Source organism: Hypomesus transpacificus, chromosome 8 (assembly GCF_021917145.1).
Source record: "Hypomesus transpacificus isolate Combined female chromosome 8, fHypTra1, whole genome shotgun sequence".
Lineage (NCBI taxonomy): Eukaryota > Metazoa > Chordata > Actinopteri > Osmeriformes > Osmeridae > Hypomesus > Hypomesus transpacificus.
The window spans coordinates 11,943,951-11,961,268 of record NC_061067.1 but is presented as its reverse complement, the minus strand read 5'-3'; the positions used below and the strand labels follow the sequence as shown (position 1 = coordinate 11,961,268).

The window sequence follows — 17,318 nt, the reverse complement described above, 5'->3', positions numbered from 1 at the left end:
TCCCAGACTGATTAGTTAGGTTCAGGTTTTAGACTTTAATCCCCACATTTCTTAGGTGTCTTTCATATGATTCTGAATTGCTTGACGGTACAGACAGGTCTCGGTGGGACAGTGAGCAGCTGGAACTTCCCCAGAAACACGAGGGGAGCTACAAGAATGGCAGATCTTTATTTAAACTTTAAACACCATGTGACAGCACAGTAACATCTGCCTCATGAAGTTGGAATGTCTAGGTAAAGAAAAACAATGTAGAAAAACAATGTGCATTTGAGAGTAGCATAAAGAACCAGACGCATGCATGAGTGGAGGAACACGCAACGGACTTCCTCCTCTAGACCCGAGAGCAGATCAGAGTTCAGACTAGTGAGTCTCTGGTTTTCACAGTTCTTTAAATAATTTGAACACAGGAGACACCATAACATAAAGTGACAATTCCAACTTTTAGAACCAAAGAACTGTTGGTTTCAATCATTTGTTTCTTTGTTAACTTAGGAAGTTGAATTGCCTACAGTCGTGGCCGTGATCAATGTCCAGTTCCTCTCCTCCATCAAAACAGGAACATAAGAGGGAGAACCAACCACAAGTTGTTCCCACTGGTGTATCGTAACCATGGCATTGAAAAGGCGGGGCCTGTCGATAATTGGTTACAGTGAACATGTACACTGGCAGGTCACACCCTCTCCTCTCCATCACTTTCGCTCCAGGGCCGAATTCTGCCCCTCCTCACAGAACAAACTTTCCCAGGAAGAGGCCGATGAAGATAGCTGCTATGACCACCAAGAGGGAGGGCAAGGAGCTGGAGCCATGGTCTCTCCTCACCAGGGAGGCAGAGTTAAGGACTGTGTTGTCTGGCCGGTGGCTCCTCCTCATCCTCAACCCATCGTCCTGGCAACCACACAGAGGGAGGCGTTAGAGAGAAACCCAGCTCTGAGGCAGGATGTTGTGTCTTAAGACCCCAGACCAGAGTCCAGTTGCATAAACTTAGTTTAAGACTAGTCTTAGCCTTATACAGTCTTAAATTGTCAGGTTAGACTAGTTTGTTGCATAAATAGTAGGACTGACTTAATTTGGGGTAGGAAAGTTAGCCACCTCTTATTGATATGCCAACGATCATTTAGTAGGCTACGTCATTATCTTAACTGCAGAAAAAGTTAACTGGGTCCTGCTTTCCTGCTAAAATGACATTTGATTAAACGAGTGAGTAGAGGACATCATAACTCACTTTACCGACGTTAGTGCCAGCCATCTGGGTTGGAGTTGTTGATCAGTGGAAGTAGCGTTGGTGTTAAATTAAGAAGCTTAAAAATGCATACCAGGGCCCGTCTACGAAGAGCCTGTCGACTCCCTATTAAGCCCTATTGTACCGAATTTGGTTGCAGTTCCACTGGGGGTGATCACGAGCGAGTGCAAAATGAATGGGAGTCTATGGAGCTGACGGATAAATTAGTCTCTTTCGCCTGATTGCCGTCGAGAAATCTCAGATATGATTGTAGTGTTTTAGATTATAGGGCGAAAGTTGGTGGCTGAGCGGTGAGGGAGTTGGGCTAGTAATCTGAAGGTTGCCAGTTCGATTCCCGGTCGGTGCACATGACGTTGTGTCCTTGGGCAAGGCACTTCACCCTACTTGCCTCGGGGAGAATGTCCCTGTACTTACTGTAAGTCGCTCTGGATAAGAGCGTCTGCTAGATGACTAAATGTAAATGTAATGCATGCTGATTGGTTAGTGAAGGACTAATACGACCAGAGCTCCTGCTTGATGGCATCCGAAGCGGAATCAGAATGTCTAAGCATTAGCAACATTAGCAACAACATTAGCAAGCCAAAACTCTTTCTATCATGTGTATTGACAGGGAGAGCCTAACCAGAGCTTGTTTAAGGAGTGCCTTGCCACTCCCTATTCACCTTATTCCACCCCGCCCACTTTATTTTCATATTTTTGCACTTACGTTGTATTTGCACTTCCGCTTTACCGGGGATATCAGAGAATGGCTGTTTATCAATCCACGTTTTTTTCCGTTCTTGTGTTCTTGCAAACTCGTTTGACGTCATCTTTTATTGCCCAAGTACGGTTCCAATCCAAAGAACACAAGTCACCAAGAACGCCAAAAATACCCGGAAATTTTCTTGATCCGCCCCTTTTATTGAGGATGCATCGGATGCAAGCCCCCACCCCTCGCCCCTCGGCTTGAAGCAACGGCACCGGTGCATGTAGGTGGTATTGCATTACGGTTAGGTTTCCGTGTCTTCCGGTCGTTTTTATTCTATTAACTCCAGTCAACATTTACAAAACTATCTCCCCCAATAATTTTTGTTCAATTCTCGAACCTGGCTCATACTACTATCTTTTTCATAGAATAATTTTTCCCGATTTTTGCAAAGTTTGAGACCAATCCGAAATGGGTAAACTAGCACCCCATTTATTTGCTTACGTCAATAAAAGTTGCCTGCAAATGTGCTTGCGGATACTAACAGGGCACGAGCACAAAAGTTCACATTGGCCGATAGCCGATTTAGATGGAGCTGAATGAGCCATAGACTTATATTGAATGAGCACAGGGAGAACTGGCTTGAGTTGCCTGCCCTCAGTGTTGTGCATGAACGCGTTCAAAAGAACGTGTTCATTTTTATGAGAACGATGAACTGAACGAAACTTTATGACAAATAATGAATTGAACGGTGAACACGTTCATATTATCGGAGGTCTAGCTAAAACGTTACGGAATGTTTTCCTTCTCTTAAGGACTGACGCTGTCTAAAACTAATGCTTGCACCATGTAGTTGCTCAGTGCCCGTAAAATGTTTGCTATGTAGACATCTGTGCTGTTGTAAACAATGCAACTAGTGGAGGCGGTAAGGTGCTCAGTGTTGCCAGATTGGAAATGCCGAAGTATCGTAGCTACCAAAGGCTCAATTTAAATTATCGTATTTGGAGGATAATGATCATGCATCTGGCAACACTTCTTGCTCGCGCAAGAAAGTGGGACGTAAGGGAGATACACTTGTCAAAACTTGTAAGGGCGTAATTAATAGTTTGTTAAAGACATGTAGGTTATATGGTGCGGTGGTCAAGACCCAGAGAAACACAAACATCCAACGAGACGAACTCCCAGACGTTTTTGGAATCCCTGCCGGACGCATTTTTAGGTCTTGAAAAGAGGACATGTCCGGGTAAAAGAGGACGTCTGGTCACCCTGTGTTAAAAAACAAGTTAAGTCTTTTATTAGCAATTTCCGCATTAAAACTATGAAATGAACTGAACTATGAACGCGTTCAGAATTTAAATGGTGTACTATGAACGTGAACGATTCATTTTGACTTGTATGAACTGAACAAGTTCATGAGAGGTATGAACGTGCACAACACTGCCTTCCCTGTTGTAGAAAGTTAAGCAAATGGTTGTCACACATACATGAAATGTTGTTAATATAGTTTATTCCCGTTATTTTAAAACAGATTAGATTTTTCGTAAAAACATTCATGACATGATGGCAAATATAATATGTTAAGCGTGAGCATAGATTGTTGACGTCAATCTGGAGCAAAGACGAAGATTAATACTTTAACCGGTAACCACAATAGGAAATTATATAGGCCTATATTTAAATAATATTAGTCTTGCCTTCAGACGCCTTTGTTAAACACACCCATTATTCTTTTTTTGATCGTGTCATCAAGCAAGACTGCTTTTGTGGGACAATGAAGGTCCTCAGTGACTATATATGTTTCACCCCCACTTACATCTGATGGAAACATCTTGTAGCCTATATGGTTCTGCGAATATTCCCCTTTCAAAGGAAAATGTCCAATAAAGTATATTTTAGACACAGTTCTCAAGCTTTTCTTTATTACATTATTACCAAGTTTTGTTAGATCACGTTATATCCATTAATAGGCGTTTGGTTTTGTAGGATGAACATATAAAACACAGGCCATATTTCTACACTGATGTTAAATTGAAGGCAGTGTGAATTTCGTGGCATTTCGTTTGAATATAGCCTAAAAATGAAAGTAAGTAGTATGGAAGATTTCAGTTACCAAAATAACTATTAAGCTTTCTTTGCCTTGCGAGAACAAAGACGGAGATGTTCATGTTAAAACCCTCTCGAGTCGGCGATCACGCCGGCGTGATCAGAGCGCTGGTCGGCTTTAGGACCACGCAGCATGTAAACCAAGTGACTCAGAGGGCTGCCGTCATGCGGAAGTGCAGACCTGAGGCTACGTTTGAGTGTTAGATTTTTGTAAATCGCCAAGTAAAATTTAAGATATGATCATTTTAATTTAATGAAAAAAGGGCGTAAAAAAATGCGCTCTTTTATGCGCGCGTTGCATTCATTTGGATATTTTTCTAGTTTTTTGTCCAAAAATGAAAGAGAAAAAATTTGGATTCTGCTGATTCATAGCTATAGGATGCAGGAGAAAGCGAGAGGACAAAGATACGTCTAAGAAAAAACGAATTAGGTTTATTATGACTAGTTTTCTAAGTATTTTGAGTAATTTTGGGGCGATTTTGAGTAGTTTAGTTGTTTATTTGGACTTATTTGGGGGGAAATTAGGCGGACACGCTGTCTAACATGCCATCAACTTGTTATTTCAACCGAAGAGCAAAAAAATATATATATTGGACGACCAAGATTTTTTGGTTTATAACGAGGTGAGAAAAACATTTATTGCTTTCGTTTATCTTATTACATTATTCTATTCTACTTCACTGTAGTACAAATGCCTCAGAACATCTTGAATTTTTAATCTTTTACATCTTTGAATCTTTTTTATTGACACAGAGAATAAAGAGCCATTGCCACGGAGGTCAAAGAGAAAGTTATAAATGAGTCAAGTCTGACTTCTAGTGGCAAAAAAAATGTAGTTCAGCCAAAAATATTTTTTTCATATTTTATAGTTATTATTGACAAATATACATGAATAACAGTGCATATGGATAGACCTGCTCTCTTTGTAAATAGCTTGATTATATCTAAACTTTACCTTTTTATGTTCACATATACAACTTGTGCTTCAATTTCAAACTTTTGAAATGCTTCATTGAGCATGTGTGTGTGTATTATAGTCAAAAAAACATCATTTTCCCACTCGCAGCTTGTGTTTTTGTGTCTGTTTGGGTCCAGTATGTTGAAAAGTATGCCAAAGTGAAAAACTTAATTTAACAGGTCTTGTAGATGAGATTGTGCTGAAAAAAAAGATACAAAACATTGGTATGATAAACATTTCTTTATGTAGTATATCAAACCCCAATCAAAGGATGCTCGCAACTGGTTGTCGCAAAGTATGACGTGTACAGCTAGTTGCAAGCGTGCACAAGGTCTCGGAGCTAGGGGAAAAAAGAGCCACAGTTTAAAGCTAGACCGGAAGACACGGAAGTGGAAAGATGCGCCGTCCAGTCTCGCGCTCTCGCTTGCCTCACTGAGCCACTGAGCACTTTTCATAGAAATGAATGGGGACGCCATCTTGGAAGACAAAAGTAGCTTAATCTAGTTATATTGTTTATCAATCCACGTTTTTTCAGTTCTTGCGAACTCGTTTGACGTCATCTTTTATTGCCCAAGTACAGTTCCAATCCAAAGAACACAAGTCACCAAGAACGCCAAAAATACCCGGAAATGTTCTTGATCCGCCCCTTTTATCGAGGATGCATCGGATGGTGACTTGACCAGCGAGAACGCTTCTGATTTCCCAGAATTCATTGCAAAATGTCAAGCGAGGCAGACAAAGCTCACAACTATAATTTTTTACTTTTCATTTTTCAGCTAAACAGTAAGTGTAAATCAGCATCTGAATTAAAATGTGACGAGAAATAGGCAGTTCAGTCGCTGAAAATGTTCTTATTTTATTGATGAAACGGCTAATTTGTAAATTTGCTCCGACTTGTCGATAACCTAGCTAGTAGCATCTCAGTGCAGTGCAAGTGCAGACACTAGTTAACAGGTACTGTAAGTTAGCAAGGGCTACAGAAAACGTAAAATTACAGGTAGACGGACAATTTTTTTGCTTTGTTATCTAATTTTTGTAGTTAGTCAGTGTTATCATAATGCTGCGAGTCCAGGAAAACCCTAACCATCTCAATTCGTTCTCCGTCCTTGCGTCCTTGCAAGACCATTCTCGCAAGGAGGCTTGCCAGAACGTTCTTCAAAAGAATGTACTTGCGTTCTCAGCGTTCTTCGGATTGATAAACAGCCAGTGGCTCTTTTTTTCCCTAGCTCCAGAGAATGTCTAATAAAAGGGAGAACTCCATAGAGTTAATATAACTAGAGTAAGCTACTTTTGTCTTCCAAGATGGCGTCCCCATTCATTTCTATGAAAAGTGCTCAATGGCGCAGAGAGGCAAGCGAGAGCGCGAGACTGGACGCGGCCATATTTCCACTTCTTACGGTCTAGCTTTAAAAAGTGATATGAGTATGATTTCCAACGCATTGTATCGGATGAAGTAACTGTTAACATGAACAGCTCCGTCGTTGTTCTCGCCAGGCAAAGAAAGCTTAATAGTCATTTTGGTAACCAAAATCTTCCATAATGCAGACTTGCCATAGCTTACTGTCACCTTTATAGTCAAATGAAATGCCACGAAATTCACACTGCCTTAAATGTATCATCAGTGTAGAAATGTGGCCTTTGTTTTATATGTTCATCCTATAAAACCAAACGCCTATTAATGGATATAACGTGATCTAACAAGACTTGGTAATAATGTAATAAATAAAAACTTGAGAACTGTGTCTAAAATATACTTTATTGAACATTTGCCTTTGAAAGGCATATTCACAGAACCATATAGGCTACAAGACGTTTCCATTAGATGTAAGTGGGGGTGAAACATAATCACTGAGAACCTTCCTTGTCCCACAAAAGCAGTCTGGCTTGATGACACAATCAAAAAAGAATAATGGGTGTGTTTAACAAAAGCTTCTGAAGGCAAGACTAATATTATTTAAATATATATCATTTCCTATTGTGGTTAACAGTTAAAGTATTAATCTTCGTCTTTGCTCCAGATAGACATGTCAACAATCTATGCTTGCGCTTAACATAATATATTTGTCATCATGTCATAAACGTTTCGTACGAAAAATCAAATCTGTTTTAAAATAACAGGAATAAACTATATTAACAACATTTCATGTATGTGTGACAACCATTTGCTAAACTACAACAAGGCAGTCAACTCAAGCCATTTCTCCCTGTGCTCATTCAATATAAGTCTATGGCTCATTCAGCTCAATGTAAATCGGCTATCGGCCAATGTGAACTTTTGTGCTCGTGCCCTGTTAGTATCCGAGAGCATATTTGCAGGCAACTTTTATTGACGTAGGCAAATAAATGGGGTGCTAGTTTACCCATTTTGGATTGGTTTCGCACTTAGCAAAAATCAGGAAAAATTATTCTATTCAAAAGCTAGTAGTATGAGCCAGGTTTGAGTTTCGATTATTTTTTTTTGGGGGGGGGGGAGATAGTTTTGTAAATGTTGACTGGAGTTAATAGAATAAAAACGACCGGAAGAGTCGGGAAACTAACCGTAAATGCAATACCACCTACATCCACTTGGGCCGTTGCTTCAAGCCGAGGGGCGAGGGTCTGGGCCCATTGCGACTTCCGGAATAAGGTATATAAGCTCCATTGTACCGAATTTGGCTGCAGTTCCACCAGAGTTCCACTGGGGGTGATCGCGAGCGAGTGCATGTTGAATGGAAGTCTATGGAGCTAAACGGCTAAATATGTCTCTTTCGTCTGATTGTCGTGAGAAATCTCCGATTTGATTGTAGTTTTTGCATGTTCAACATGGATTATAGGTCGAAAGTTGAATGAACGAGTGCATATGGTCCTTTTGATTTCTTACAGGGTGAGTCATTGTTGCCCATAACATGCTAGCATTCTGCTAATGAATGCTGATTGATTAGTGAAGGACTAATACGACCAGAGCTCCTGCTCGATGGCATCTGAAGCGGAATCAGAATGTCTGAGCATTAGCAACATTAGCAACAACATAAGCAAGCCAAAACCCTTTCTAGCATGTGTATTGACAGGGAGAGCCTAACTTGTCAGCTGTGTTGTCGATGCCTTGAGAGAAAAAAGGAAGTGACCAGAGCTTGCCGTTGTTACGTCCCAACTGGTTCCCAATTTAACTGGTTCCCCAGCTGTGCGTGCACCTATCAGTCTGCCTCTATCACCAGATTCGTCACAAATTCACAAACACAGTACTGCCGATTTTCAAGTCGGATCTCATATTTGCTGCGGCAAATATGAAAGTAGGCCTATAGGCTACGCGTGCACTACATTACGCTACCATTCACAACAAAATAAATGGAGACAAAATAAAACATTTGCAGGCTCGCATGAAGTGGGATTCGATCGCACTAGAGCAAAAACACATGCGCACCAAAGTCTGTGGATTTACACCCCGAGCTATACCAGCTCACAAAATGTAGCTAAATCGTTACGTATTTGTTAACTACGTTGGCCTTCAGGTAACATTTTGATTTGGCTTCTTCTGAAAGGTTCCCATAGACACTACCCGAATGTAGCCTACTATGCACGTATTTGGGGTTGTTTTGAGACAATAGCCATATTTTCCACGACATCACAGCTCCTTCTGACACCACATATTAAAAATTCATACTAAGAACGTCGCTTCTAACCCAGACAACACGATCAAAATACGCGTAACACAACATGGAAACATTTGTTTCCTATGCGATTTCGTGTAGCCTATGGCTGAGTGTTTCTTCGCTATATCTTTTGAAATCAATTCATTTAATAATTGTATATTCTGAACAAATGTAGTGAGCACTACATTACAGCCATTCACGCCATAATAAATGGAAGCTAAGAAAATAAAAGATTCGAGTGGGATTCGATTCCATGAGCAAAAACACACGCATTTTTATAATCCGTCGCATTACACCGCGAGCTACTGAAGCACATGAGTATTCCAGGAATTCAGTCACGAATTTGTTAACTAGCCTACGTTGGCCTTCAGGTGTCACAAAGAGCAGTTCTTCCTATATTAGACATTCTCTGGCTTTGTTGTCGATGCCTCGAGAGAAAAAAGGAAGTGACCAGGGCTTGCCGTAAAGCAGCATCTCTGGTCTGACAATGTGTATGACGTCAATGACATTTTCAAAGGCTTTTTAGAACAGAAAGGCGACTTAAAAAAATCTAACACCCAGCAGTGTGTTACATTTACATTACATTTAGTCATTTAGCAGACGCTCTTATCCAGAGCGACTTACAGTAAGTACAGGGACATTCCCCCCGAGGCAAGTAGGGTGAAGTGCCTTGCCCACGGACACAACGTCATGTGCACCGGCCGGGAATCAAAACTGGCAACCTTCAGATTACTAGCCCGATGCTCTACCCGCTCAGCCACCTGACTCCATTTGTATTTTCTTTGCCTCCCCTTTCGAATACAACATTCAAATTACTAGACAAAAAATGATATCTTGTGAAAAGTGGATTTTGAGGGGTGTAACTCCATAGACCTCCAATAATTCTGCACTCACTGGTGAGCGCCCTCATATGGAACCAGAGTAGAACTGCAACCAGTTCAGAACCAGGAAGTTTCCCTAGAGTGACAGTTCTCCCCATATTAAGACATTCTCTGGTTTCGTGCTCTCGCTTGCCACACTGCGCCACTGAGCTCTTTTCATAGAAATGAATGGGACGACATCTTTGAAGAGCAGGCTTGCTGTGTCTACTCCAGTGGCGATTTTAGACTCTTTTAAGGGGTGCTCAAGCACACATACATTTAATCTCAGCACCCCTAAAATACATTTTTTATTATTATTATCTTAAATAAGTTTTAGTGCTCTAACGTAACAGTTTGAAAACGTGTCTGTTACTGACAGATGACAATTACAGGTTCAAAGGGCTTTAAACAGGTTTAATATCCAGTGTCACCATGCACCTTTAACGTTGGTAGTCTGCCAGTAAAACCAAAGGAGAAGTAGGTAGTTATTTCATGGCGCAGATTAAGAACACAAGTCACATTTTCATTGGGGGCTGAGCTCCCCTAAAGGTCTGATCCTAGAATCGCCCCTGGTCTACTGTATATAAGTCTATGGCACATACACTGTTTCCTAATAAGACAACCTTTTCAATATTGTATTCTTCCAACGATATAGGTTTTCATCAGATTTAAATGTATCAATCTTTCGCTGTCAAGTGTCGCTGTTTTGTCCGCCATCTTTTCTTTTTTTGCGAAGTGTCTTACTTTACCCATAATGCAAGTTACTTTTAAGTCGAAGACTATGTCTACTATTTTTTTTTATTTAAGGTTTTTAGGTTAAATTGTAAATTATGGCAACTTATATTTAATGTTTTATTCCCCTTAGTATTAGCTAGACCCCCCTTAGTATTAGCTAGACTTTGCTCCTTTTGTATAGTTAGTCCACATTAAATTTCAATATTCCTATTTGTTTAATGTATGCATCTCCCTGCCAAAGTAAATTCCTTGTTTGTGCAAACATTCATGGCGAATAAAATCCCTTCTGATTCTGATGTCAATTTGTATGCAACTGGCCCCTGTACTTAGAACTCGGCTGTGGTTTAGACTAGGCCTGGGCAATAAAACGATAGCGATGTGTGCTGCGATAGACACTTCATCCATAGCAATAAGAAAATGTATTGATAGAATGTTCAATAGTTTCACTTAAATGCATCAAATACAACCTGCCAGAAAAGCACATAAGGAACAGGCAAACTTCAGTTGTATGATCAAACCCCCAGCATCTGTTCCTGGCTCATTAACAGCCTATCACTGCCATTACACACACACAGCCAATTCTTGTATTGTTACACCAGGGGTCGGCAACCAAATTGTTGAAAGAGCCATATTGGACCAAAAAAACAATTCTGTCTGGAGCCGCAAAAAAATTAAAAGCCTTATATAAGCCTTATAATGAAGGCAACACTAGCTCTAAGTGTCTATATTAGCTATATTAGCCTATTATCAAAATGATAAGTAGGCTACAAATACATAATGAGCATTCATTAAAAAAGTTAGCTAGCTTCCGTTACGTAGCATAACACTCGTAGTAATGCTACTTCCTGCTAGTGTTACTTGTTAGCATCCTCATTGTAAAATTTGAAGCCATATGATAAAGTTTCCATAGTCGATAAGATAGATATGTACTTTATTAACCCCCGAACGCAAATTATTCTGTCCAGGCAGACAGATAGCTAGAAAGCTCACGCAGTCCAGAAAATCTTTAATCGATAAGCTTCAATGGCTTGTTAAGGTTTACTATCGCCAGCCAAGATCGATGTTATCCACCCGGAAGTAAGATATTTGTTGTTGTGACGTCAGGCTGAAATGTCCTATAGCATTTGTCATCAAGTTTTTGTCTATCGGAAAATAGTAGGTTGGAATGTTCAGAATCACACGTGTGACGGTACTCTGTGGGGCTGTCATGTAGACATTCACTCATGAAAACTATTGAAATTACTTCAAATATGGCAGATTTATTTATATTTTCACGTCACAAATTTCATACTTGAACAGTAACTCCTTGAACTTGAACAACTACAGTTTCCTTAAAACGGTGTTGTTGACAATGACACATTCTTGACACATATGCACAGAAATGCAGCTGTAACTACAGGGTTCAACATTAAAAAAAATTGCGACTGGCCCCACGGGCCAGTGGGTTTGAAACTTACTGGCCCAAAGGCAATTTTTACTGGCCCCCCCTCCAAAAGTTGTAATTTATCATTGTTACAACAAAACCAAAGACTTATAAGTTATGTTATTCTGTTAACATGTTTAACCATTTATAAAACACATCCTGGATATAAAAAGAACAAAAATGAAATCACATTTCTAGTGATAAAAAATAATAAGGTAATAGTCAGCCAAACAATTGACTTTTACCTAAAAAATGACGTGCTCTCTTCCCTGCTGACAGCTATCTCTGCACGACTGTCTGGCTGAAACTGAAACCTCTGGTCCCTCAATGCTAAATTATAAAAGCTTCCATTGCATTTCATCAGTATGATACTAAGTACCCAAGTTGACACCATTCTTCTGCTGCAGTTCAATAGCCCGGGGGAACAAGGCGAACGTCTGTCCGTCTTATTTACGTGATATGCCGTTGTTGTTATATTTGCTTTCATCTTCACTTTTGTCTCGCGCCAGTTGTTAAAAAATGTATCGGGATTAGAGAATTACAATTTGACAACCACTCATCACTCACTCAACTCTTGATTTGCCAAATGTGCGCCCCACGAGCTGCAAAGTTATTTATGCATTTAGCAGATAGCAAAACATATGAAGGATGTTAACTTTTACGATGCGAATTTTTTTTTTTCAATCAATAATTTGCAGTGGCCCGATCGGGCCAGTGAGTTGCTATTTAACTGTCCCAACGTTACTTTTTACTGGCCCCGGGCCATTGCTTATGTCGAACCCTGAACTATGTAAACTTAAAATGTATCGCAACACTGACACTTTACAAACTCCGCAAATAGCCATTTTGTCATCATCCTTTGATACTGTGAAGTCCTGCCACACAGCCAATGTTGTTGGCGCTCATAGTAACTTCTAAAACTGATTGTTCCAATCCTTGATTCTGATTGGCTATATCACGTTCCATGCCGTTGTCAAATCCAGCATAACCTTTCAAGTTGTCCTCATAACATAACATTCCATATTACTGCGCATCGAATATTTCAAATAAAAAAAGACGTTACAAAGTTACACGGTAGCAAGCAACCTAGTCGTAAAGAGAATGGCAACATTTGTTTTGAATTTTGATTTGCTGGGTGGGCTGACGTTTGACGAGTGGTGGGAGATTGTTAACAGAATGGAGGAGAAAGAGTCTAAAAAGACCAGGCATGCAGAGAGGCTGAAATCGAAGCGTTAGCAAAGGCAACGAATGAAGCCAGCACTATAAAGACGATATGGGCCGTCCACTGTTTTCAATCTGTTGAGTGGCAACGATTTATGTAGGAGCTATACTTTGTAGTGGCGGAAGAATTACGGTTTATTATCAAACTATTTTGTTTCTTAAATTTGATTGTCTTTATTTATGAAACCATATAAAATATTTGTAGTAACAGCTTTAGAAAAGCAATAAGGCCTGCAAGTCCGTGTTTTGCGCTGATTTTAGAACAGGTAAGGGGAGGTGTTAGAGCCATAAAAAATGTGTATTATTTCTGTAATAATATTTTTTTATGACCGTGTTATCAAAATGAATACCTCTGTAAATTTGAGACTTTTATTTCGACACGTTGTCGACCATGTGAAGAGAGCATGTTAGTTAGAAGGAACAGAGGCACGGAGGTACACAGTTTTTTGACAGTGCTGCTTAACTGTGAAAGATTAGAACCATTTATTTTATGTAAAGACAGGTTACGTCAAGATAAAGACATTTAAAACCTTTTGAGTTTGCACGCGTCAAGCACTTTCCCCGAGTGCTTCAAGGAATGACACAGATATTGGATCTGCTGCCATAATAGGAGTTGTTAGGCACAACGCGACGAGCTTATTGCTTAATTAAACATTTGCTTCGCGTGTGCATAATTTGCAGGTCACCTTATCGGCCAGGTACATCGACAGAAAGTTTCATATCTGCAGATGCCGATAATTACGTTTTGAAGCTTTAATCTGCCGATGCCGATGACGTGCAGATATTATCGTGCATCCCTACCATCAACATGTGTCTGTGTGTGTCAACAGAAAAGTGGAGGGAGAAAACAAGTGCAAATAGTAAGGAATTGGTAAGGTGTTAAATCAAAAATAAAAAGGTTCAATATTATTTTTTTAATCTATCCAAAATAGGTGATAATTATCAATAATTATTCTGCCGTGCAAAGGCAAAAGACCGTAACTTCAATTTTGTCGAAAATGATTTTTTTTCATTTTCGGAACAGTTAAGGTCTTTTTTATCATGTGGCCAAATATCTTAAATGAACTTGTCTGTTTTTCAGAGAAAATAAGGTTGTTGTCTTCACCGTAACTTCCAAAAGCCTGCTTTGGCTTTCGAAAGCCAATGCAGAATGCCGTAACATCAGTTACGGTGCTTTGCCTTTGTTTTGAGGCACTCAAAAACGTTCAAGTGGAGTTACGGTTTCAATTTCACTAATACGTAACCTAGCAACAACAAACACATCTAGCATTAGCCTAGCCTACTCGCTGGCATTCAACACCAAACATCCCAAACATGAGTCGTTCGTAAGTATCTTATCCTGGCAGTTAAATCAAAAACACTCTTGTCTTGTGAGTCTTGTGACAGGTATCCACGTGTATGTTACATTGGCTTGGAGTTTATATCGTGATAAGCAACTAAGTGAGCGAAGAAAAGGAAGTTACTGTATTTTGCCTTGGCATGACCACTTACGATAGACTATAGTATACTACTGTAACTTCAAAATAGGGGTCAAAAGTGCAGTTTAAGATCAACAATTTCAAAGATTTCTAATTTAGATAATGTGTAATCACTAAAACATCAAACTGCTAGATTTCCAGTGTCCTACCTAAAATACATTTGGCAGGACAACTACTTGGAAAGTGCAAAAACCTTGAAGTCTTTTTCTCCGTTCTACACTTCGGCGAGTTACAGTCTTTTGCCTTTGTAGGGCAGTATTGATATAATCTGAAAATAATCAGCAATATCACCCAGCCCTAGTGTAGATATAACAGACATTGCCATGGCCCCATCGGAGGTACACTTGGCCGATGTTCGCCCGCACCTGGGATTAAACCCGCCACCTCCGACATCTCAAACACCAACGAAAAGCTAGCGATAGGCTGGCGCAGGTGGCCTGTATGTACCTGAGGAGTGAGTTTACCCGATCTACACCAACTACATAGAGCCAACCCCGGATCTAGAACCCAGATACCTTAAGCTGTCGGTTCTCATCAGAGAGCTTCCCCACTTCTGTCTGCAGCCTCTTACACTCCTCCACCAGCCTCCTCATGTCTGGCTGGTCCAGAGGGGCCCCGCTGGGCCGCGAGGTGGAACAGCTGTCTGACCTGGAGCTGAGAAGGGGTGTGGCTCTGCTCGCGTCCACCTCGGACTGGAGGGGGAGCAGGCAGGTAAACATTACCACAGTTCAGTTCACACTGGGCACAGGGTCAGAACTGTGACCTACGTTAACATACGTTTTTATTAAAGGGGATACATCTTCACACAACTTCTGCCTGGCTGTCTATCAGTCTCTCCATCGATCTGCCTGTCTGTCCGTCTGGTTGTCTATTGGTCTGCCTAGCTGTATCAGTCTGTATGTCACCAACCTGCCACTTGCTGCACTCCAGAAGGTCAGAGGTCAGGTGGTGTTGGCTGGTCAGAGGGGTGCAGTACTCTCCTGGAGTAGTCTCTGAACTGCCGCCATACTGCCTACTGCTCAGCTTGGGGGTGTGACCTGCTGTAGCCAATCTCAGCTGGGGAGAGTGACCTGAATTAGCCAATTCTAATTGGGGAGAGTGACCTGCTTTAGCCCATCCGAACTGGGGAGAGTGACCTGGATTAGCCAATCCCACAGAGGTGGCAAGGTTCTCTTGAAAGCTACTGCTCAGCTAGCATGTGGGGTCAAGGGTGAGTTAGCTAGGGTTAGCGGCAGATCTGAATAGAGAGGGGCTTGACCTCTCTGTGACCCCAGGCTGTTCATCCTCCAGAACCTGAAAGCACAGTCGTACTGCAGAACTGGACTGATTAGGGTCTCTAGGGTCATGGTTAGGGCTTAGGCTAGAGACACACCTGTCTGTTGTTGTCTGAGGGCAACTCAAACACACAGCGGAGCTTGGAGTCCATGAGGTCATCAGCCTTGGCATTCTTCCACTGCACACATGAGAACACACCGACATCACTGAACATGTCAAACGCACACAATGTGACAGGGGTCTCCGACTTTTTAGTTTCTAAAAGTTGATCTTCTGCAGTGACACTTACAGGTTGAGTATTCACTGCCCCCTGTTGGAGCCTCATGACAATTCTCACAACTGGCTTGACACACTCGTTTAGAAAAACTGGCTCAGTTTACCCCTTTGTTGCTGTTAACCTTGGGGTTGAGCTTACCACTGCCTCTGTGTCTGAGGAGCTGGGAGTCATGAAGACTGTCTGGACCATGAACTTGTGTTTGCTTTTCTCATTGGGGTCATAGTCGAAGGGCTGCAACATGACTGGAGGAACAGAAACACAGGGACACATCACAACAATCATCATCACTAGTATCACCAACAGCATCATCACCACGAGCACTTTAGCACAGACACTCTGGGTGTAGACGCCTACCTGACACAGAGATGCTGGCTCCCGGTTCCAGCACCCCACTGTTGGGTCGGACACAGTAGCGCCGCGGAGCTGTGGTCTTCACCTTGAAACATACTCTCCTGTCAGATGGGTTCCACAGACGCAGGTGGGTGGTCACTACGTCTGTGAACGGACCTAGAGAAGAAGGGGGTGGGGTGCAGAGTGGTTAAAACAAACGAAACAGCTATGAGAATTAAAATCTGTCAGTTACCAAGCGAGTATGGCCACGACCAACATCATATGGTTGCTAAAAACATACAGCAGTTACACTCGTAGCTTTCATCCCTACCACGGAATGTGAGTGACTGCCATCAAGCCCAAATAGAGTTATTAGTATGTGAGTTATGGTGATGATGGCTGTACCTCACTACTACTGTAGGCTACAGTAACTCTAAGACTACAGTAACTAAAAGACACACTAAGGCTAGCATGCAAGCTCATTAGAGATTGGAACATGACAAATTCCCTGTTTCAAATGACCACGTTATCTAGCTAGTGCTATGTTTCTTGAATGCCATACTGGAATATCGCCACCTACAACAAACATGAATGTAAAATGGCGACAGAGACCCTAGTCGTAGACTAGATCTCTGCCGAAGTGGTCGTTAACAACGGTATTCAAACACCACTCTTCGGGCACTATCCACCAGTTCGGTGCAGATAGCTCTAGCTAGACTGGCTAGAAAGACTAGATGACGATGATGTTTGCATAGCCAGCAGCAAACTACAGTACAGTGCTGTAGCTAATCTACGCTTCAGTACTAGTAGTAGAGCTAGCTTACTGTAGATACATGGTTAATTTGTGACATTGCCATAGCATTGGCGAGTATGAGAGTGGAGATTTGTGACAGTGCTCTTACCTTTAAATTTGAGGTCACATGGTGGGTCAAGGACAAGTATTTGTTCCAATTTAGACATGTCTTATTCTTAAACTTAATGTTTATGAAAGCATGAGTGAAAATTGCACATTCAGATCTGGGTTGCTACGGAAACGCGTAGAAAATTACGTCACTGTTTAGTTTCCTGTGTTTGATCTTCGGGGTCTCCCGCCAGTTAGCTGGT

The 17,318-nt window shown here is 41.3% G+C and overlaps 1 protein-coding gene across 4 annotated transcripts; it reads right to left on the bottom strand.

Moving 5' to 3' along the window:
* Window positions 1-165: 165 nt before the first annotated feature.
* LOC124469915 (vesicle-associated membrane protein-associated protein A-like) lies at window positions 166-17,267 on the bottom strand. Of its 4 annotated transcripts, none has more exons than XM_047023444.1 (7): window positions 17,117-17,265; window positions 16,239-16,391; window positions 16,023-16,126; window positions 15,705-15,785; window positions 15,242-15,388; window positions 14,848-15,024; window positions 166-885 (listed from the first exon to the last, which is right to left on the bottom strand). In XM_047023444.1, exons 1-7 carry the CDS (start codon window positions 17,172-17,174, stop codon window positions 724-726), a joined length of 882 nt encoding a protein of 293 aa, XP_046879400.1. In that variant the 5' UTR covers window positions 17,175-17,265; the 3' UTR covers window positions 166-723. The 4 variants fall into 4 exon arrangements, with proteins under 4 accessions (XP_046879400.1, XP_046879403.1, XP_046879401.1 ...); XM_047023445.1 differs by lacking the exon at window positions 166-885 and adding an exon at window positions 3,962-5,185 and having other exon boundaries at window positions 17,117-17,267; XM_047023447.1 differs by lacking the exon at window positions 15,242-15,388 and having other exon boundaries at window positions 174-885.
* Window positions 17,268-17,318: the final 51 nt, after the last annotated feature.

Bases quoted from the DNA above. Each gene is read 5' to 3' on its own strand.
- LOC124469915 (XM_047023444.1), bottom strand. From the start codon at position 17,174: ATGTCTAAATTGGAACAAATACTTGTCCTTGACCCACCATGTGACCTC. The intron at 15,389-15,704 runs GTGTGTCTCTAG...CACTCTCCCCAG, and splicing joins CCTCAGACAACAACAGACAG to CTGAGATTGGCTACAGCAGG. The intron at 15,025-15,241 runs GTTGGTGACATA...CTCCCCCTCCAG, and splicing joins TGGAGTGCAGCAAGTGGCAG to TCCGAGGTGGACGCGAGCAG.